The sequence below is a fragment of the Dermacentor albipictus genome, unplaced genomic scaffold (assembly GCF_038994185.2).
Source record: "Dermacentor albipictus isolate Rhodes 1998 colony unplaced genomic scaffold, USDA_Dalb.pri_finalv2 scaffold_16, whole genome shotgun sequence".
In the NCBI taxonomy this organism is placed as follows: Eukaryota; Metazoa; Arthropoda; class Arachnida; order Ixodida; family Ixodidae; genus Dermacentor; species Dermacentor albipictus.
The window spans coordinates 6,389,213-6,412,954 of NW_027225570.1; the positions used below are offsets into that span (position 1 = coordinate 6,389,213).

The window sequence follows — 23,742 nt, forward strand, 5'->3', positions numbered from 1 at the left end:
CGTCACGACAGAGGAGAAGTGGCTTTGGCTCAACTCTTGCAAGACGGGCTGGGTGGGAATCGAACCAGGGTCTCCGGAGTGTGGGACGGAGACGCTACCACTAAGCCACGAGTACGAAGCTTCAAAGCTGTACAAAAGCGCCTCTAGTGAATGCGGTGTTGCCTTAGAAACGAGCTGTTTCTAAGGCGTGCGTCTCTTGCTCAGGCGCACATTTCGTTGCCGCGCCGAACGCTGCTTTGCTCGACGCTCACCGCGTCCAATGCGGGGCGCGTAGTCGCTGCCCTGTAGCCCATTGTCTTACACCCCTTGGCGGGTCGACGGGAACGCTGTCGCGTTCCACTCTTGAAGGCGAAGCAGTAATGCATGAGTTGTTTCTTCGTCTAGCCGAACCAAATATAGCCAAGCAACAGCAGTTCACCAGGCTAAACAGTGGTTCAACAACTAAAATAAACGCTAGTATGCTTCGCATCCTGGGCTTAACCTTACCTAAGCCACAGCCATTTTTCGTTTCATTCTGCACATTCTAAGTTGGTCAAGAGAGGCATTGCTAATTCCTGTAGTGTTTTCTGCCCCTAACAAGCTTATGAAGATTTGAAAGCTCACTAATCCGAATAAGGAGGCTCATCCTAGTTGTGATAAGAATCACAAAAAGTAGTTAGTTAATTGCACACATTGTTGTTTGTTTTCCACTCAAGTGTGGAAAACGTTACGTTGGTCAAACTGGCCGATGTCTGAATGACAGGTCGCGGGAACACGGTTACAGTGCTAAGAATTGTATTACAGCTGAGGGGTTTCTTGCGCAGCACTGCAAAACATGTGGTGGTTGCGAACCTGTCTTAGAGTATTGCGTCATTCTAGGTCATAGTCGTAATAAGCTCACAAGAGAAATCATCGAAGCAAAGGCTATCATAGGTCTGGGCCATGCATGTGTAAGCTCACCTTCATTATAAATATCAAGCAATGAATTGGCATATCTCCGACTGTAGCCACAGGCTGTCAGAACTTGTTTTCACATGGCTACTGTTGGTTTTGTAGCTTGATTTGTGTAATCTCATGATGTCACATGGTTCGCTGAGTGTATAAGTAGCCTTCTGTGTCACGAAATAATCCACCAGTTGGAAGTTAGCACTCACTCTGTTCTCCGTTCCCTTTCTTTACCCCTTCCACCTTCCTTTTGCTCTTTCTGAGCTGCGCTACAAGGCTAAAAAAAAGTCATGACATACCAACTCGTCCAAACTGCCACGCTTTTGAAACTAATGCCAGTTATTGTCATATTTGAAAGTTAGCGCTCTCACTTCCGATAAGCTTGCTTTTGCGGCTTCGTTGAGAAATGCGGTGAAAGTACCTCCATGATGCACTCTACATTCCGTCAGGTTCTCCTTCATTTGTACGCTTACACAAATTTACGCAACGTTTATTTTACGGAAGCGTAGTGTATTGTACCAGGATATGAACATTTCTGCAGCTGTTGCCATCTGCAGTGGTAGCCGAGCCTGGTCGTCTCGACGCCTTTCTCATCAAAGTGGACTTGACTACGTTAATGCCGCGAATCATGTACCTTACCGACGTTAATGTCATTACGGGAAAATAAAGACGCCGTTTCAACGCGCGTATTGCCCTCGGGAGCGCAAAATAAATCGCGAGCGGCCTACTTCGTAAGCCCGCGTTTTTGCTTTGATATCGTGCATTGTGGCAGTGGCCGCCGTCGGTTGGTTGGTCGGTTGTCATCCAGGAGCGAATACTTTCTGATAATAACTGATGCCTTTACATGTGCCTCTGAAATGCGCATTTTCCATATAAAAATTGGAGGACGCTTAAGCTTCGTCTTCAAGAGTGGAACGCGACAGCGTTCCCGTCGATCCGTCAAGGGGTGTAAGACAATGGGCTACGGCGCAGCGATCACTTACGAGGCGCCCCGCATCGGACGCGGTGAGCGTCGAGCAACGCAGCGTTCGGCGCGGCAACGAAACGTGCACCTGAGCAAGCGGAACGAACCAAAGAACTCGGTGTCCCGGAGGAGGAAACGATGCACGCCAGCCAAACGTCGTGACCGGCACGGGCGGAGAGATAGATAGTGATCTAAAGAAAGGAAGGACGCTTGATTCTGCAACCCGCGAGGGAGCAAGGCAAAACGTCGTCAGGGGAGAGGGAGTCCGGGCCGCGACGCGCCTCGCACTGGTCCTCGCACAACCCCGGATGGATGGATGTTATGAGCGTCCCCTTTGGAACGGGGCGGTGGGTTGCGCCACCAAGCTCTTGTTACTATACTGCGTAATATTCTACCTAGGTTAAACAATGAAAAAAGAAAAAAAAACACTGTGAACTACCACGCCTAAATTTTCTGATCCCCTATTGCGAACTGTGCTTTTGTACGTCTCCGTCTTTTGTCGTTTCCCTACTTTTCTTCGACCAATCCTCCAGTCGCCTCTTACTAATGTCTATTGCGGACATGTTTGCTTTACCACTGCTCCCTCTGAACCCAAGGGCTTCAAGGAGGCCAGTGGTGCCTAAATCGACCGCTGGGTAGACGTCTTCACAATCTAATAAACCATGCTCCGTAGTTTCCCTAGCTTTACCACAGCAAGCACATGCTTTTTCCTTCTTATATCTCGCTTTATAGGTGCGTGTTCTAAGGCATCCTGATCTCGCTTCGAAAAGTAATGAGCTTCCCTTTGAGTTATCATAAATGGTTTCTTTCCTGATTTCGTTTTTTCCTCTTAAGTCGTTACTCATGGCAGGTTTCTTTTCCATTGTCGCCACCCATGAGATTAATTCAGCTTCTCTGACTTTCCGCTTCACCTTTGTTGTTGTGTTGTCCACCCTACAGGCCGCATACTTGCTGGTAAGCTTCCTAGTTCTTTTCCTCCTCTGTGAATCAATGTTTTTTCCTGTACAGATACCTGAACACTCTCCCAGCCCATTTACTTTCTTCCATATTCCTCAGCCGTTCTTCATACTCAATTTTACTGCAAGCTTCCCTCACTTCAAAACTAGTCCAGCCCATATCACCCTGCACAGCTTCATTTGTAGTCTTCCCGTGAGCGCCCAATGCGAGGCGACCCACTGAGCTTTGGTTCCCGTCGAGTCCTGATTGTACCCCTGATTTATAGCAAACAACCGCATTTCCAAAAGTAAGTCCTGGAACCATTACACCTTTCCACATACCTCGGAGGACCTCGTACCTATTGTATCCCCATAGCGCTCTGTGCTTCATTATGGCTGCAATTCTCTTCCCCTTTACTGTTATGGTTTTTTCCTGTGTTTCCATATATCCATTGCCTTCGTTTATCCATATACCAAGGTATTTATATTCTGTTACCCGAGGTATTTCCTGACCCTGTATCTCCACTGTCTGTTCACTGTTTTCATTGAATACCATAACACCGGATTTTCTAACACTAAACTTCAAGCCTAAATCGTTGCCTTCCTGTCCACAGATATTAGCCAGACGTTGCAAATCACTTTGCTTGTTAGCTAGCAACACAATGTCATCCGCATAAAATAAACCTGGGAGTTGCTGCTCTATTACTGTACCCGCCTGTTTGTATGAGAGATTAAACCCGATATTACTTCGTTCTAGCGCCCTCTCCATCCTCACCATGTACATCATAAACAACAGCGGGGATAAAGGGCATCCTTGCCTCAGTCCCTTGTTGATATGAACTTTCTCCTCGCTCCTCATCCCTTCCCATTCAACGCAAAGGGTATTTTCTAGGTAAATCTCTCTCAAAAGCTGTATACAATCGTTACCTAAGCCTTCCCCTTCCAGGATATCCCACAATATGTTGCGGTCCACGTTTTCGTAGGCTCCTGTAATGTCTAAAAAGGCCACATACAACGGTCGGCTTTCTGCTTTTGATATTTCAATACACTGAGTAAGCACAAACAAGTTGTCATCCAAACGCCTACCTATTCTGAAACCATTCTGAAGCTCTCCCAAAATCCCATTATTTTCTGTCCATGCTTGAAGCTTTAATTTGATTGCCTGCATTGCTAGCCTGTATATTACCGATGTAATGGTCAATGGTCTATACGAGTGAATTCTGTCTATCTCTCCCTTTCCTTTATAACTCAAATTCATTCTACTTTGTCGCTAGCTGTCTGGTATTCGTCTATCTCTTAAAGTTCTTTCCACTGCTTTCACTAGAGCTGCCTTACTTTTTGGTTCTAGTTCATTTATCAGCCTAATGGGAGCCTCGTCTAGCCCTGTGGCTGTACGCTTAGGAATTTTCTCTTCCGCTTTCTTCCAGTTTAAATTTGTTAGCACCAGCTGCTTTTCCCCTTGGGTCTCTTTCATGCTCTTTTTTTCAACAAGTATAACCTCGTCATTGCCTTGGAAAGATTCGGCTGTTGCTTTTCGGATGTAATTTATTGCCGCTTCTCCTTCGAGTCTGTTTTAATCTTCGTCGAGGATATGTTGTTGTATTGTTTTTGACTTCCTGCCTAATAATTTTATGTGGTTCCAAAATATTCTAGGTGCGACCTTCTGTTTCTCACGTATTTCTGACAACCAACGTTCACTTTCACCTTTTAATTTTGCTTGCACCAGTATTTGAACCATAGACTTTTTCTCCCGGTATATTTCCCATTTACTAGTTACTTCATCCTGTGGCAACTGCGCCTTCTTTGCCTGCCTGTGCTCTCGAGATGCTCAATGCACGCGTGGCGTGCCACCTGTCGGGGCAGCGCCGTACATTGAGAGGAGGGGGTCTTCTGTGTTTGCCGTAAGATGGCTCTGCGTGCGCGGAAAGCGCAGAAGAAATGTAGCGGAAACGCACTTCGCTACTCGTGTAACTGTGACTTCTGTAACTTCCATGTTCATAATTACCGATACACACCGCAGTATAACTTTCTACGGCTCGTTTCTAAGGCAACACCGCATTCACTAGAGGCGCTTTTGTACCGCTTTGAAGCATCGAACTCTTGATCCCTTTCTGTGCACAATGTGCCAGTTACGACTGAGCAAGCATCTGCCGATGTACGTGGTCTGCAATTTAAGCATTGCTCTTCGAGGGTACCTAAGGGAAGTCGTTGACAGTGTCCGTTTTCTGTCCGTACGTTTTTCTAATGATTATCTCTTTTCGGTGTCGCGGAACAAATTGTACAGGGAAGTAGTTGACATGATTATGCCGGTTCCGATGTACAGAGCCATAAACAGTGGAGGACAGGGAAACGACGTGTTAAAGCATGTTAAGAAAATGCAGGTGCAGCCAAGCACTGAATCCTTTTTCTTTAAGTTCCATACCGGAACTTTGCCGGTACGGGCCTTTTTACAAGAGAAGGGTTTTTATTTACCATGGGGAGCAAACTACCTTATATGTAAACAATTAGAAACAATTGACCATGTTTTTTTTGCATTGTTGGGCAGGGGTTTTCTTTTGGGACGTTCTTCAAAGAACACTACAGAAAGAATTGCCTTTAAGCCCATTAGGTATTAGATTTTTGACGGTAGAAAATGAGGACGGCATGCCATTGGACTTGATTATGCCAATGGGCCTCCACTGTTTATGGAGGGCTCGAATGGCCGGTTTCTTTTGTGAGCCTGACAGCCGGCCTGCGCGGCTGCTCTTCCGGGAAGCTATTTCCAAGTTCATTGACGTAATTAAAGAACAAGAATGTCCTCCGGATTGGCTGGCGAGGATTGAGCCCCTCGCCACATTAAAGGAATTTTAAACTTGACATGGCCAGCCACAATGTGACTGACCGCACAATATGCATGCGCACAAAGTTGAATGTGTGTTAGTGTATAGTATTTATGTATCACTTACCTTATTTGAAGAAATGATGCCCTTTGTGTTAGCTTGGTGAAACTTCCGGCAATAAAGAAAAAAAAGAAGAAACTCGTGGCTGAGTGGTAGCGGCTCCGTCTCACACTCCGGAGACCCTGGTTCGATTCCCACCCAGCCCATCTTGCAAGTTGTTTTTTATTCATGAAGTCCCTGCCAGGATTTATCGCTCACGGCCAACGCCGCGGACGCCGACGACACCGGCTTTTCTGCGACACGAGCTCCTTAACGTTGTCGCGTTAAAACTACCCCTGTTTGGTGCCTTCCAGCGGATTGCCTTGCTTACGTGAGATGTGATACGCTTGAAAGTAGATACGATTTCTTTTACAAAGCGCAGTATCCAGTGTCCAGTGCGCTGCCGGATGATGTGCCCAGTGTGGCGCGCTGGATGCCGGGCCGCTGGCCAGGCCCGGCGCATGGCATGCGCTGGGTACTGGTGTGAAAAGTAGCTCTCGCGCGTACAATACGCGGTACCTGGCCACCGTATGCATTTCTTTTAATGCACAAAGGAACAGAGAGTGTTTTAGTCCAATAAGAAAAATGTGAAAAAATAAAATGCAAGCCCAGTACTTTATCACTAGACCACGGCAGCAGTGGGAAAGCTGTGAATAAATTGCCATATCAAGACCGAGGCGCACTTTTGTTTTCGCAAACGCGTCTCGCATAGGTACTATAGATGCGCAATCGCCCTACAACTAAATATTACGCCTGTATCAGAAACAAAATGTTGCCCGTATTCAATAGTATGGTTGGAAGTGCCTCAACACTGATTTCCTTTAGCGATTGGTGTTTTAACTTTGAAAAAAGACCTTAATAAACCACTGATCCGGGACGCTGTATGGGCTGTTACTGACGACTTTGATTGCCGCTTCTTGTTCTTCGTGCAAGAAATGTGCGACCGTTTCTTAGTTCAGTGATGTGCCTCAATCGACACGTCTGTCTAGTCAGATATCTTCGCCAGAGAAGCAGCGTAAACTAGTCCCGGCAGCTTTCGGCAAAGCACGTATGATTATAACGCGTCACATCGGCGCTCATCGCTTCTTGTGGCGACACTGTAGACACGAAAAAATGGTTTATGTAAGAACACCGATGCGACAGCTTAAATGTAGAGTGATTTATCCTGGTTAGATTTATTGATTCCTGAGCCGAGACGTGCAGATAGCGTGTAGACTGATTCAACGGCCATGCTAGACCTCAACATCTTGAACGGGCAGCGCAATATGACGAAGACAGAAGGCAGGAAGAAACATGAAAGTGCTGAGTGCTATCCTCAGCGCTTTGCTGCGTGTTCCTGCCTTAAGTCTTCGTCATATTGTGCTGCCCCTTCAAGGTGTTCAACCAGTACCAACTCGCCCAAATGTCGATCCCTCTACGCTAGGCCTAAGTTTCCGTGGAAGCGAACGATCTCGCAGTCGTCAACTCGCAGTCATCGGTGGCGTACAAACTACTAAAAAACGAAGCGTCATCTGCGTTAATTAATTAATTTATTTTGTAATGAAGAAGAAGAGCACAAGGACAAGGCCAGCTAGATCGTCAGTTCCGTGCCTGCAGTGCAACCAGTGGGCCAGCCGGATCGCCAGTGCTTAGCACGAGCGTGAGCCGTTCGGGCAATTAGCTGTTCCTGCTCTGCGTGACCTTCCTTCTCGATTACGAACAGACGCTACCAACTGAACTGTTCAAACACTCCATTACAATTGGTGGAGGTGCGAGGTACTCAAGAACATCTACACCCTGGAACGCCGGTCTCGGACTCTGCCTCCCGTCATACCTGCCTCTCCCCAGCCGACGTCGCCGCCACCCTCCGTTGCCTGCTCTAGCGCTGTCCCGCAACGCCATCCAGCGGTTTTCAGTGGTGCGGATGAGCAGGACGTCAATGACTGGTTGTCTACATACGAACGGGTGAGCTTGCACAATCGATGGGACGATACCGCCAAGTTAAATGCCGTCATCTTCTACCTTGCGGGAGTGGCTCACCTGTGGTTTAAAAATCACGAAGCCGACTTTCAATCCTGGTCCGCGTTCAAGGCCAGTTTCGCTGAAGTTTTCGGTCGCCCCGCCGTCCACAAGTTGCGCGCCGAGCAGCGGTTACGAGCGCGAGCGCAACAACACGGTAAAACAGTCACTTGTTACATCGAAGAGGTTCTCGACCTGTGCAAACGTGTGGATGCTTCCATGCCCGAAAATGAGAAATTAAAGCACATTCTGAAGGGCATCGCCGATGAGATTTTTCAAATGTTGATCGCCAAGAGTCCGCGCACCGTAGCAGAGCTCATAAACTTGTACCAAAGCTACGACGAGTTGAGAAGGCAACGCGATTTGACCAGGCGCCCCTCAGTGGCTGACGAGGCCCTCTCTTCCATGACCGTCCTCCCTGATCGCTCCCCCCTGCTCACACAAACCCAAGCTTTCGTGCGGGAGGAAATTGTACGTCAGCTCTCTCTAATGCCCTTTGCTGAACTACCCCAACAGCAGCCGCTGCCGTCACAGCCTCCGACACAGCTCGCCCCTACGCTCCGGCGGGTCATTGAAGAGCAAGTTGCTGAGGCCCTACCTATGCAGCATCAGCAGTACCCTGTCGCCGCGCCACTTACCTACGCAACCGTCGCCGCGCAGCCTCAAGTTGCTGAGGCTCTACCAATGCAGCATCAGCTGTACCCTGACGCCGCGCCACCTACTTACGCATCCGTCGCCGCGCAGCCTCCTCGACAACCACTCGTTGCGATACATCCACGGCCGCTACCACCCGTTCGTCATTCCGTTCATCGACCTGCTCCTGCGTTTGCTAATCCTTGGCGCACACAAGACAACAGGCCCATATGTTATGCCTGCGGTATTCCCGGCCATGTTGCACGACTCTGCCGCCGCCGCATGCTGCACTCTGATGGGTTGGTGCAGTCGCCTCCCTACGCCGACGTGCAACCTTTTCAAGACCCTTATCTTAGTCGGCAGTCGAACAGGCCACCAGCCGAGCGCCCGGTCCTTCCTCGTCGTTCGCCTTCCCCGCGTCGCCGCTCGTTATCCCCCTTGCGTCGGCGCCCTTCACCCACGCTAGAGGAAAACTAAGCGCCGCAGTTCAGCAGGCAAGAACTGCGTCGCCATCGATCTGTACAAGGACTCCATTGTCGCCTTCGAACGTTGTCGATCTTACTGTTGATGGCGTCCCTACCGTTGCGCTAATTGATACTGGAGCAGCCGTGTCTGTCCTAAACGAACGCCTCTCTCGCGCCTTACGAAAAGTTACGACGCCACTTTCTGGGTTTTCTCTTCGCACAGCAAGCGCTCAGCCAGTGCAAAGTTGTTATTCAGGGCGTTCTCTATATTGTGGAGTTTGTGGTTCTTCAGTCCTGCTCTCACGACGTGATACTTGGGTGGGACTTTCTTTCGCTAAATTACGCCGTCATCAATTGTGCACGTGCTGAAGTCGAATTATCGCCTCTGTGTGACGTACCCCTCGTGGGCGCCACATCTCTTCCCGCTAAGCTAGTCCTCCGGGAAGACAACACCATACCGCCGTACTCATCTGCCGTTGTTCCCGTCTTCTGTGGCGCTGTCTCTGGAGGTACTGTCCTCTTCACTCCTTCGGAACTCTTCATAACCCGCAAAGATGTTCCCCTCCCTTTCGCCACGCTTGACATTTCAGCCGGACTCAGCGCCATCGCTGTCTGCAATCCGCTTCCTGCACCCCTGACGGCTCTTTGCGGTGAAGCACTTGGCCATGTTCAGCCTCCTGATGACATGTTTATAACCGACGTGCCGGATGCTTCGTATACAGAGCTCACTGACTTCTGTGCACTTTCCACTTCTGTTCCCCCATCTGCTGACTTCTTCACACCTTTCATTGCCGCTGACCTTACTTCCGAGCAGCGCTCCCAGCTTCTTCACCTGCTTGCCCAGTTCCGTTCTTCTTTTGATGTCGCTCAGCCTACTCTGGGTCGCACGTCAACCGTCAGCCACCACATCGACACTGGCTCCAACGCGCCATTGCGGCAGCGCCCGTACCGCGTATCCGTCAAGGAGCGTCAGGTTATCAGTGAGCACGTGGACGACATGCTTCAGCGCGGCGTCATTCGACCTTCCAATAGCCCGTGGGCATCACCGGTGGTTCTCGTCACAAAAAAAGATGGTTCCATTCGGTTCTGCGTCGATTATCGCCGTCTCAATAAGATAACGCGCAAAGACGTATACCCTCTACCGCGCATTGACGACGCTCTGGACAGCTTGCAAGGCGCTAAATTCTTCTCTTCGTTGGATTTACGCTCGGGCTACTGGCAGGTCCCGATGTCACCAGTTTATCACCCTAAAACTGCATTCATTACGCCAGATGGCCTATGCAGTGCAACTGCTACCTTTGAACAAATGAAGGACAATATCTTGCGCGGCCTAAAATGGAGCACGTGTTTGTGCTATCTCGACGACATCGTTGTGTTCGCCCCTGATTTAGGCACGCATCTTCTTCGCCTTAGGCAAGTGTTGACGTCCTTGACCAACGCAGGCCTGCAACTGAACCTGAAAAAGTGCCAGTTCGCCGTGCGCAAGCTCATGATTCTGGGTCATATCGTATCACAAGACGGCATTTGCCCCGACCCATCAAAACTTCGCGCCGTGGCGGAATTTCCGAAACCAAAGACACTCAAAGAACTCCGCGCCTTCATCGGCCTCTGTTCTTACTTCAGGCGCTTTGTTCGCAATTTTGCCTCGATAATTTCACCTCTGACACAACTCTTAAGTGGCGCCAACGACCGTTCCTCCTGGTCTCCTGCATGCGACACCGCGTTCGTGACCTTACGCCGTCTCCTGACGTCTCCGCCTATACTGCGACACTTCGACCCCACCGCCCCAACTGAAGTGCATACCGATGCCAGTGGTATTGGCCTTGGCGCTGTCCTTGCGCAGCGCAAGTCTGGCTACACCGAGTACGTCGTTGCTTACTCCAGTCGTGCGCTGACCAAAGCGGAACGCAATTACAGCGTCACAGAAAAAGAATGCCTGGCCATCGTTTGGGCACCCGGGAAGTTTCGCTTCTATGTATACGGCAGGCCTTTCAATGTGGTTACTGACCATCACGCCCTTTGTTGGTTATCCTCTTTAAAAGACCGGTCTGGACGCCTTGCCCGCTGGGCTCTGTGCATTCAAGAATACGACATACACGTCATATACCGCTCAGGTCGCAAGCACACTGACGCTGACGCTCTGTCCCAGTCTCGGCTGCCAGCCGACACGGCCTCCCTCTCCACCATTAAGGCGGTATCCTCGGTCGACATCGACACCTTCGCATCAAGACAGCGCAAGGATCCTTGGGTGGCCTCTCTTCTGGATCTCCTTTCTGGCTCGCCTGCATCTCCCATCTCCCGCTCCCTGCGTCGCCAGGCTGCCCACTTTGCTGTCCGGGATAACCTCTTGTATCGACGCAACTACCAGCCCGATGGTCGCAAGTGGCTCCTGGTTATCCCTAAGAATTTGCGTTCCGACATTTGCGCGTCTTTGCATACTGAACCACAATGTGCACACGCAGGCATTTTGAAGACGTATGACCGCCTGCGGCAACGTTACTACTGGCGAGGAATGTTTCCTTTGGTCCAAAAGTTTGTCCGCTCGTGCCCGCAGTGCCAACGCCTCAAATCTCCGCCTCATCCAGCCCACGGTTTATTACAGCCGCTTCCGTGCCCTGCTCGTGCCTTCGACCCTGTGGAAATTGACCTGTACGGGCCGCTGCCACTAACACCCGCTGGAAAAATGGGAGGACGCTTAAGCTTCGAATTCAAGAGTGGAACGCGACAGCGTTCCCGTCGACCCGCCAAGGGGTGTAAGACATTGGGCTACGGGGCAGCCATCACTTACGAGGCGCCCCGCATCGGACGCGGTGCGCGTCAAGCAACGCAGCGTTCGGCGCAGCAACGAAACGTGCGCCTGAGCAAGCGGAACGAACCAAAGAACTCGGTGCCTCGGAGGGGGAAATGATGCACGCCAGCCAAACGTCGTGATCGGCACGGGCAGAGAAATAGACAGATAGTGATCTAAAGAAAGGAAGGACGCTTGATTCTGCAACCCGTGAGGGAGCAAGGCGAAGCATCGTCAGGGGAGAGAGAGTCCGGGCCGCGACCCGCCTCGCACCGGTCCTCGCACAGCCCCAACGCGTGCGTGGCGCGCTATCTGTCGGGGCAGCCCCGTACATGGAGAGGAGGGGGTCTTCTGTGTTTGCCGCAAGATGGCTCAGCGTGTGCGGAAAGCCCAGAAGAAATGTAGCGGAAACGCACTTCGCTACTCGTGTAATTGCGACTTCTGTAAGTTACATGTTCATAATTACCGATATACACCGCAGTATAACTTTCCACGGCTCACTTCCAAGGCAACACCGCATTCACTAGAGGCGCGCTTGTACCGCTTTGGAGCGTCGAACTCGTGGCTGAGTGGTAGCGTCTCCGTCTCGCACTCCGGAGACCATGGTTCGATTCCCACCCAGCCCATCTTGGAAGTTGCTTTTTATTTATGAAGTACCTGCCGTGATTTATCGCTCACGGCCAACGCCGCGGACACCGACGACACCGGCTTTTCTGCGACACGAGCTCCTTAACGCTGTCGCGTTAAAACGATGGATTATTGTCGCAGTTGATCACCTTACACGCTATGCCGAAACCGCTGCTCTACCTGCAGCGACCGCCAGTGACGCTGCATCCTTTCTGCTCCATCGTTTCATTCTTCGTCATGGCCCACCTCGGGAGCTGCTGAGTGATAGAGGCCGTGTTTTTCTGTCGCAGGTGGTTGAAGCTCTGCTAGCTCAATGCAGCATAGTTCACCGGACCACCACGGCGTACCATCCTCAAACTAACGGACTTAGCGTTTCAACCGCATCCTTGGTGATACGCTCGCCATGTACGTTTCATCGGAGCATACAAACTGGGACATAATCCTCCCATTTATCACGTACGCATATAATACGGCTACACAAAGTACCACAGGATTTTCTCCGTACTTTCTTCTATACGGTCGCGATCCTTCCCATACCATCGATACGGTTTGCCTTACACACCAGACGTGTCAGAATGCGCTCCCGTTTCAGCCGTCACCCGCTACGCCGAGGACTGCCGTCAATTAGCCCGAAAGTTCACCTCCACTGACCAACAACGACAAAAAGCCAATCGTGATGGCGACGCTATGAATCCGAACTTCGCTCCCGGCACCCTTGTCTTGTTGTCCGTGCCTTCTACGCAGTATGATGGACCATACCGCATCGTCGAACGCACCTCTCCGGTCACTATGCCATAAAGCCCCTTACATCGACATCCGACAAGCGCCGCCGTGGACGGGATGTTGTTCACGTGCGCCGCCTGAAACAATTCCATGACCCGCTTGTCTCCACGTCGTAAGTCGCCAGGATGGCTCCGCTTTTGCGCCGGGGGTAATTGTAATGAAGAAGAAGAGCACAAGAACAAGGCCAGCCACATCGTCTCTTCCATGCCAGCTGTGCAACCAGTCGGCCAGCCGGATCGCCAGTGCTTGGCACGAGTGTGAGCTGTTCGGGCAACCAGCTGTTCCAGCTCTGCGTCACCTGCCTCCTCGGTTACGGAGACGTTACCCTCGGAACTGTTCAGTGCACCCATTACAATATATATATATATATATATATATATATATATATATATATATATATATATATATATATATATATATATATATATATTTGTATTTATTAATATATTACATTTATTATATTTATTATTTGATTGCATCTACGCACATGCAAGCAAATTTAGGAATGACTTAGATCAAATAGTGTGTATCAGTGTGAGAGCTTTTCAGTAGATTGTGTACCTTGTACTTGAAGTAGTTGTTTTCCGTGAACAACGCCTCTGCAGTTGGGAAAATTTCAACGTGTGCCAACCGCATGCGCAATTTGCTGCCATTGCTTGTACCCTGGTACCTAAAGAGAAGGAACACACGTGTAAAAGCAACGTATGTTGCTATATGTATACGCATATTGTGCTTGTGTTGCTAATGGGCAGAGTACAAAGAAATGCGAGAAGATAAAATGGCAATTCAGTACGTCGTTTGACACCAGCGACTGTGATTCATTCCAAGTGTTGAGGACCGTGAACCAGTCAAATTTAGGTTGGTGTTCCTTCATATTTAACTTGATGTTGATAGAGTTTTAGCGCAGTTCTTTTTTAAATTTGCCTTTGCACATAGCTGCACTGTTATACACTCGTAGAAACGTGCAGGAGTCGTTTCTCTTACAGGCATGCAGAGCGGCTGTAGCTGTTACCAGATTTCTGTGCGTGTCTGGTGAATGATGCTTCGACATGTTTCATGGCCGGCCCGGAACAGCATCGCTACGTCCTTATTTGCCATCCCAGACGAGATGTACCTGAAGAACAACACAAATTTGCAATCCACGTTTTCGTTAACCATAATAACCTTAGCGTGGTTCATGTGGTTAAATAATACTGCACCTCAAGGTGATGGCAAGCCTCTCTTCGGAGCAGACTAGCTCTCTGCGCAAGAAATACTTGGTATTTGAACCGCACCGATGGCACCGGCTGTTGGAATCTCAGCGCTGCCACCAGCTGTTGGAACCTCAGTGCTGACGCCCGTTATTGCAATCGGACCGCTGGCGCCCGTTGTTGCAAATGGGTCGCAGGCCCCAAGGGTAGCGTTGGCCTGGCGGCCTGGGGCACACTGGAAGCATCCGGAGGTCCTGGCAAAGCATGAGTCGACTGCTAACAGAACAACTTGTTTATTCTAGCATCGCAAAAGAGCGGCCGGTCAGGTCGACCGAAGGGGAGAGACGAGAGAGCACGCCTCTCGACGGAAGAATTCGGAGCCTCTCTCCTGGCGTCCGGGGGCAGCTGCTCTTATACTCTTGGCGTCGCGGGCAAGAAGGAAGGTCACGAGACGACACCACGTGACAGCAAGACACGGACGGACTGAGAGACATGTAGAGACAAGGAGGTGACGCATCAGCCGGGCCGGCGCCGGTCAGACCTCCTCGCTTCACACTGGGGGAGCTCCTCTCCTCGGCTGCCGCGCTTTGACAAGCGTGGGCACACACACACACACACGCACACACAAAGACACGTGGCACTGAACATGCCGGGACGCGCTCGGCGGGGATGCGTCGCGGCCGCTTCGAACGGGCCAAAATGTCCGCCGCTTTGAAAGAAGCCCCGCCGGTCCGTAGCATCTGCGCCGGCTACACCGCGCGTCGTAGGCGAAACGTAACATTGGTCAAGGTGTTCTTCACAATACTGTGCAGGTCACTGAACTTTTCCGGAGTCATGCGGTAGTATTTGAAAAACATGGCTGGGTCAGCTTTCATCACCTGCAGCTGTAAAAAAAAAGGAAGCAACGTTGAAACCCTCACCACTCAATATACTAAACATGCAATGAAAAACAAAGAGCGCAACTTTTTTTTCTTATCTGATACAGCGCCCCGCACAGCGCAGCAGAAAGCTTATAAATTTTTTGCAGAGAATATGCGAGGCGCTGTATCAGCATGCAACTACAAAGTGTTTCTAGCGAAACTCGCTTTATTTGGAACCCGCCGTGGTTGCTCAGTGGCTGTGCTGTTGGGCTGCTGAGCATGAGGTCGCGGGATCGAATCCCGGCCACGGCGGCCGCCATTCGATGGGGGCGAAATGCGAAAACACCCGTGTGCTTAGATTTAAGTGCACGTTAAAGAACCCCAGGTGCTCGAAATTTCCGGCGTCCTCCACTACGGCGTGCCTCATAATCACAAAGTGGTTTTGGCACGTAAAACCCCATAATTTTTTTTTATTTGTAGCCAACCGCGTGCTGTTGGTTCCACGCAACACTCGAGAGCAATTACTGTCACCGACCGCACGAGCGAAACGCGTCGTCTCATTTTTCAGCCTATCCTTTTCTTCCTCGCTTTGCGACCACGTGGATTTCTCGATTTCTATGCGTAAAAAGGCGGCGGCCTCGAGAACACATCGGGCGCATCGCTAGATCTCGTATTAAATAATGAACGCACACCATCTAGAATTGAACACTTCAAAAAAGCCTACTCACCACAATGTGCAACTCTCCTGACTGGCAGTGCATCCATACTGGATTCACCCAGAACCTTTTCTTCCTTTCTTGCCTTTTTTTTTCTCTCAAGATGAGTAGCTTCAATAAAAGACGCCGCCAGACGGCTCCCATTGCAGAACGACTTTTATAGCAATCCTAGAACACGACACGAAACCTCGACTGTCCACCGATGTGTCATGGAATAAAAAAACAATTTTCGATGTGTGTGAGTTGTCCGCACGTTGCAGGTGTTCTGTGTCCGCACTAATCACCGTATCCGCATAAACACAATGTTGGCCGAGCTTAGCTGTTTTCTTCGCTTTCTGGAGGCTGCGAATCGCCAGGCGTCAAAAAAAATAGAAGAAATAACTGCGGATAAATTTTCAAACACGTTGCGTGTTTATGGATTTATTAAGCGACACAACAAACTAGACTTCACTGTCTGTTACATTTAATTAACAGTAATCCCCTTCGTCACGGCTGGCCACATTGATAGCGGCTCGGCGGCGTTCGCCGCTGGATCGTCGCAAGGGTGGCGGTGAAGCGAAACCGTGGCGGCGCGTCTCTACATTTTATGTCGCGCGAACTTCGTTAGGGAAGTTCGCTCCTTGAGGGTAGGGTGGGTCTTTACTGTTGGCCTCCGCGCTCGTCGCCTCGTGGACACGACGATTAGGATGTATATGCAAGGAATCGTTGCGCGCATGACTTCAACCACTAGTGCAATCCCACAAACACCATCATATGCGTTCGCCTCAATTCAGTCACACTTTCCAGCCATCACGAAAGCTTCCAATCTCGAGCTGCCAGTGCGTCACATCGTCACGCATCATGTTGTGGCCACAGGCCCCCCAGTGTTTTGCCGACCCTGACGCCTCGCTGTTGACCACCTTGCCATGGCAAGGAGAGAGTTCGTCCACATACTGCAACTGGACACGATGCGTACTTCGCCAAGCAGTAGGTCTTCAGCTCATGGCACCAAACCCACAGGATTGGTGCTCGTGCGACGACTACCGTGCGCTCAAGGCGCGCATCGTCCCTGATCGCTATCCACTCCCTCACATTTATGACTTCGCAGCCATAGCTGGAACGGCAATATTCTGCCAGATAGATCTAGTGAAGGGCTACCATCAACTCCCTTTAGAGCCAGCGGACATTCGAAATACTGCAGTTGCGACACCATATGGGCTTTGAGTACGTCCGCATGCTGTTCGAGCTGAGAAACGCACACGTTCCATAGCTTTATCAACGAGGTCTTCTGCGGACTTCGTCTTTGTACACCTTGGTGACCTCCTGGCGGCTGGTATTTCCCCTGAGCAGCATAGCAACCGTCTGCGCCTGCTATTTTGACGGCTACAGGAGCACCGCCTTCTGATCAATGCCGTGAAGTGTCTTTGGCGTCCACGACCTTGAGTTCCTCGGATACTGCGTGACTCCCGAAGGAATCGGACCGTTGGAAAAAAAAGTTCAAGCCTTGCGTGAGTTTCTTCACCCAATATTTCTGCGAGAGCTCCGTGATTTCCTTGGGCTGCTTCCACCGCCGTTTTCTTTCTAATATCGCTCACATTATTATATATCTGACCGAGCTTCTCACGAGAAGTAAAGCTCCGTCCGCTCGACTGTCCTACACGTCCGACGCCGAGGAGTCCTTCCAAACTGCCAACAACGCAATGGCAGATTCCACCCTGTTGGTGGATCCCATAAATCTTGCGCCAATGCGTCTTATGAGCAATTCATCTAGTGCGAGTAACGACGCCATTTTACAACATTTCCATCGCAACTCCTGGTGCTCGCGTGGTTTTTCTTCCAGAAGCTGAAGCCTGCAGAAACACGCTGCAGCAGGTTCGGTCGTGAGCTGCTTGCGGTATCCTTGGGCGTTCGGCATTTCCGAGACAAGCTGGAAGGATGTTGAAAACTCTGGAACTCTGCCATACGAAACAGCATGATAAACTGCAGAATCTATTGCCTTTTGTACACTTTTTGACGCCGCAGTGCACCAAGAGCAGCACCTGCGGTGTTATTTCTTATGTTGACCTGTTGGAGCTCACCGAGGATGAACTTTTGTAAGGATTGAAAGAACAAAATTTTTAGCTGAAAAGCGAATCAAGATGAGGCACGACGGTAAGGAGATTCAGACTAAACACTATTTCTTAATTTTGGTTCAAGTGTACTACCGGAGACCATTCAGGCCGGGTACATCAAAATGCATGTCAGGCCGTACATGCCAAACCAACTACGATGCTTCAAGTGCCAAAGATTGAGCCACGGTTCAGAGAGCTGTCGAGGCCGACTGATGTATGCTGAGTCTAGTGCCAAGGAACACATATGTGAATCGTGTGATAACTGTGCTGTCTAAAGCGTGATGAGGAGCATGCCGCATACTCGCGTCCCTGTCCGTCTTCGAAGAAAGTAAATGAAATTATAACTGTCAAAGTGAAAGAAAATATTTCATTTAAAGAGGTATGAAAGTGGCTGTCAGGCCTGCCGAAGAACAGCTTTGCCGAAGTGGGCCGGCAGGGCATTGCGCCACAGCGGTTACCAGCGGCTATCTAGCAGGCGCGTATTCAGCCGGTGGTGTCGCCATCTGCACCCTCGTTGGGTGCAGCTAGCGCTGCTCCGCCATCTCAGAAAAAGGGGCCATCGACCTCCGAGCAAGGATATGGGCACAGAAGCGCGCGACACTGGCATCCTACTTTGCCTACGTCCTTGTCTGTTTAGTGCAGTCACATTTCGAAATACGAATGAGCACCAACTCGCCCAAATTTCCCTTGTACTATAGAAGAACTCCGTATGACAGGGCCCGATAAGGGCTCTGGAATTTAAATTTCATTTCCTTCACACACAGCACAAACCCCTTTTCAATGTGGAACGGCAACTAGTAAAATGGAACGCGAGAGGTGTTCTGCACTATCTCGGCGATGTTAAAGAGCTCCTCCGCAAATTCAGTCCAGAGGTGCTGTATGACCAAGAAACACGCCTAAAATTAACATAGACGAATTTTCTAAAGCAGTATGTCACTTTCTGCAAAGACTGCGACGATGCACCCGCCTTAGCGGGTGGTGTAGCCGTAATAGTCGATAAGAGTGTTACATGTCAGCAATTAAACATCCGAACTTCCCTCTAAGCATCTGCTGTCCGAGCAGTGTTGTTTGGTAAGCTAGTCTAGATTAGTTCCATTTACATCCTCCCTCGCTATCAACTTTCCAAGACAGTTTCAAAGCTTCAGTGATGAACTTCTCCCGTCCTGCATAGCCGTTGGTGATGTTGGTGATGTGTGGCGAATCTCGCTGCGTTACGCGAGTGCGCCGTGTTGAAAATTGTGTTTCCTTCAGGCGCGTGCTTACTAAACGAGAAAGAACCAAAGTGCTACAGCGTTAGACACAACACTTACTCGTCCACAGATTTAAGCACAGTCTCGAGCACACTAATGCCGTGCCTGGATAGGTCATTTCTGAAGAGACCCTTTGGAAGCGACCACTTCCCAATTATAACAAATTAAGATGCATGCTTTCGCCACACCATCTGCCACTGAAAGTCGTATCAGTCAGCAGGAAAGTGTTGCGAGAGCTGACTCATTTAGGTCCAAATGACATTGCCACCTGTTATGTAGACAGTGCTGTTGCATACCCAACATATTTCCTTATTGACGATACTACGAAATGTATTAAGCAAACTAACCGACCGGCTAATGAGTGGTGCATCCCATGGTGGAGTGATGATGGTAGGAAAGAGCGCAACAATCAGTCCAAATCTAGGGGATTGCTTCGCAATTCTTCAGCCACCCGAAAACCTTATTAATTTCAAACAGGTGACGCCATAAGAACACGTCGATGTGCAAAGATAGAGATTTGGGAGGGGTACCTTTTTGGGCATAAATTCTTTCAAAGACGAGGCGAAATCACGGATTAGATTGAATAAATAGAAAGGTCGGGAGTCGAACCCCCTACCTTTAGTATGTACAGAAGTAGATAGCCTGGAAGACCAGGCGGATCGTCTGGGCGAACAATACAGAATGTGTCTCCAGTGCATCGCATTACACACAAACATTCCTAAACGCGCAGAGTGACAGCCCATTGATCGCAAATATGGACGAAATGAAGATTGCAACAGCCCATTAAGTTTAGCCGAGCTTAAAACTTCTCTCAGTTGTTGTGACAACTCGCCACCAGGCGGTGACCATATCATTTATTATATGATCAAGCACCTACACCCTGAAACACACACACACAAAAAAAAACATTCCTTTCTCTTTTTACTGTCAAGTGAACTGCTGGGTACATTTAATTTTTTTTTGGAAAGAAACTATAGTAATCTCCATAGCTAAACACAGCAAGGATCCATGCTTACCTCGCAGCTACAGACCTGTTGATTTGACCGGCTATGTATATAGGCACTTTGAAAAGATCATAAACCAGCACTTTGTCTATCTCTTAGAAACAAATGGAATACTAGATCCTTGCCAGCGTGGCTTCAGAGATGGCAGGTCGGCAACAGGACGCTTTGTTGGCACTGAGGCGAATATTAAGAGATGCTTTCGTTTACAAACACTTTCTTTCTCTCTGTTGCTCTACAATTTTCTAAGTGACACTTTTCATGTGAGTTTAATGTTGGAGTTGATTAATTAAATAAGCCTAATTATGTAATTAGGGGGAATGCATAACATATTCTGAGTATCTCCAAGCGACGGCAAACATTGCCTTGTTTCTGTCCAGCAATGTGGCATTTGCATATTTTGAAATCTTGGTGCCATGTTAAGACACCCTGTATAAATGAAGTAGGCGCTAAGGAATGTGTTGCCCGAATATGCAAAAAAGCAGCGCAAAACGTACGGAAAGCCAGTTTTTTCGTGGCTGCGGTTTTCGACAGGTCTGGTGCTTCAGTGACTAAGCAACTTGCACCTAGAAAAAACGCAATTGGAATTCTTGTTGCTCAAAACCGGTCGGGATAGGATACAAAGCGATTGTCAGCACTGTTCTCATGCTGTTTTGCATATAGGCCCGCGTGAGCATAGGGAGTCTGCTGCAGGTCTCGGCGACTTGCCACTCACGCAGTGATTGCGGATTGTTTGACAAGGACGCTAGCTTTTCATGTGCGCCCTCGTATTAGTGCCAGCTTCCGGTACGGCGCCAAACATTGTCATCTTTTTTTGTGACATTACCTTCGTTCGTCCGCCAGCAGGTTGCCAGTTGAACGCCAGCGAACTTGGTGCATCTCGCCGAGATCTCCTGTGTGGCCAGCAAACGTGCCGTCCTTTATTCCATCAATTCTTAACCATCGCACTTACGAACAAAACTTACACAATAGGCGAAATGACAGCCCTCGACTGCTACATTATATGCGTGCTACGTTATTATTATTGTAAGGGGCAGCCGTCCATTGCTGACAATGGCCGACTTGGCTTTACTCTTTTTCTGCGAAATGCTGTATATTCATATATAGTTTTGTCATGTAGTTCGAGGACCATCCTTCTGGACTATTTAGGTGGCAAAACTCTCTCCTGTGTCTATAACTTCGCAAACTGATGTTACTTTTTTCTGAACGATGTCTTTGCCCCCTGTTTCTATGGATCGCTTCTGCATTTGACGCAATGAATATGTTATTTAAAAAATTACGCATTTTGGTCTGTTTATGTGTCTTTCATATTTCTTTCCTTTTTCTGCCCTATTCGCCAAAATACTCCCTTGACAACAGAACCACAGCTAGCCTCTAAATAGGGTTTTAAATATCGCGTTCACATTGTTCTTGTCACAAGCTCATGTCAACGAATGAAAAAAAAAAGAAGCATTGTACAAACGAACGAAACACGCCCCTTCAGTTGTATTTTATTAAAAGCTGGTGTTTTACAAGCCAATGATATCGGACGAGCACACAGAGTTCCAACGGCACACAACCCAAACAAAAAAATGTAGTTGTGCAGTTCGAGCAGAGACAAAGGCGGGATGCCTTTTTGAGGAGTGCGCGCGCAGTAGGCCTGAAGTGCTCTGATCTCGACATTGACTCAGGGGGGGGGGGGGGTACACTCCCGGGTTTCGGTGGCACAGGAAATTGGCGCCATCTCTGTAATGGGCGAACGCAAAAATCCGTTTCCCTTGCATGGCCTCATAGATCGTCGCGCGCATGTGCGCCGATCCAGGTGGCCAACCCCCTTCCCCCCGCTCAACTCCTCTCCCCACGCCCTCTCTCGTAACACCCTCGCAACTACCTCACCTTCGACTGTCTACGCGCTCGCGCCGCCGTGCAGTCCCCGCCGGCCCGGCTGCTGCTTAGTCCGCTACGTAACGCTTTATTAACGCGATAGCGTTAAGGAGCTCGTGTCGCAGAAAAGCCGGTGTCGTCGGCGTCGGTGTCGGCGTTTGCGGCGTTGACCGTGAGCGATAAATCACGGCAGGCGCTTCATAAATAAAAAGCAACTTCCAAGATTGGCCCGGTGGGAATCGAACCAGGGTCTCCGGAGTGTGAGACGGAGACGCTACCACTCGGCCACGAGTTCGATGCTTCCAAGCGGTGCAAACGCGCCTCTAGTGAATGCGGTGTTGCCTTCGAAACGAGCCGTGGAAAGTTATACTGCGGTGTATATCGGTAATTATGAACATGTAACGTACAGAAGTCACAATTACACGAGTTGCGAAGTGCGTTTCCGCTGCATTTCTTCTGCGCTTTCCGCACACGCAGAGCCATCTTGCGGCAAACACAGAAGACCCCCTCCTCTCAATGTACGGCGCTGCCCCGACAGGAGGCGCACCGCGCGCGCATTGGGACCGCTGCCAGGCGCGTCGCGGGACTCCCTCTCCCCTGACGACGCTTCGCCGTGCTCCCGGTCCTTTCTTTAGATTACTATCTATCTCTCTGCCCGTGCCGATCGCGACGTTTGGCTGGCGTAGATCGTTTCCCCTCCGAGACACCGAGTTCTTTGGTTCGTTCCGTTCGCTCAGGCGCACGTTTCGTTGCCGCGCCGAACGCTGCGTTGCTCGACGCTCACCGCGTGATAGGTGGGCGCTAAGTCCGATGCGGGGCGCATCGTAAGTGATCGCTGTGCCGTAGCACATTGTCTTATACCCCTTGGCGGGTCGACGGGAACGCTGTCGCGTCCCACTCTTGAAGGCGAAGCTTAAGCGTCCTCCAATTTTTTTGTTATCTACTGCCATCGACATGCGTGCGCTGCTGTGCGTTGACCGACGTGGCTAGTTTCATCAGTTCTGTGGACCTCGGTAGCTGCGTGCTTGTGCTCCGCGATGTTTCACCCGTTTCACGACTCGTACCACTCGTGCATCGTGCAGTGGTGCACAAATACCTCAAAAACAAGTTCTGCAAGGTTGTTCCGGGTGCCTAAAGACAACAGGTGAGCGCTCAGACCCAAGGACATCAGAAGGCGCATGTATACGAACACAGCCGTGTCCATTTGTGTGCTCCATGAGGCTCCGGACGTCGTTGCGCCTTGATTGTGCTATACTTGCCTCTTCCCGGTAGAGAAAGCTGACAAATAGATGTTCCTCCTCATTGTCACCTGGTCTGTGACTTGTGTTTTTCTGTGCCAAGTCTCACTCTGCACCTTCAGTAACTTGCCCGGCTTTCCATACCGCCCTCAGTGCTTTTTCTGTGTATCACGTTCTACAAGCCTACTAACCGCTGAAAAATTACTGTTAGTGTTTGTGTACTATCTCAGTAGCCCCCGATGGGAAAACCGCGCGAACAACCTTCATGTGTAGGCATGATACGCTTTTTTTTTCTTCTGGAAAGCATGAGCATTGCAAGTGTCCTACATGCAGATTTTTGCAGTTCGTGTTTCTTATACAAAGGAGAGCCCAGTAGGTACGACTTAGTGCCTTAAGTGACGTAATTTTATTGCTAAGCGTTGCATTCGGGTAGAAAGCAAAGTCGTGTTGGCTTGTTTTACTTGGTCTTTGATTGAGGAATAAGCCTTTCTGCGAATGTT

At 49.7% G+C, this 23,742-nt stretch overlaps 1 protein-coding gene across 2 annotated transcripts in view; it reads right to left on the reverse strand.

The window, feature by feature from the left end:
• LOC139051920 (mucin-19-like) overlaps window positions 1–23,742 on the reverse strand; it is a 132,859-nt gene that overhangs the window by 57,475 nt on the left and 51,642 nt on the right. For both annotated transcript variants that reach the window (XM_070528949.1, XM_070528948.1), the window contains exon 7: window positions 20,968–21,034. In XM_070528949.1, coding sequence (XP_070385050.1) covers window positions 20,968–21,034 — 67 coding nt within the window. The remainder of the gene's footprint in view (window positions 1–20,967; window positions 21,035–23,742) is intronic.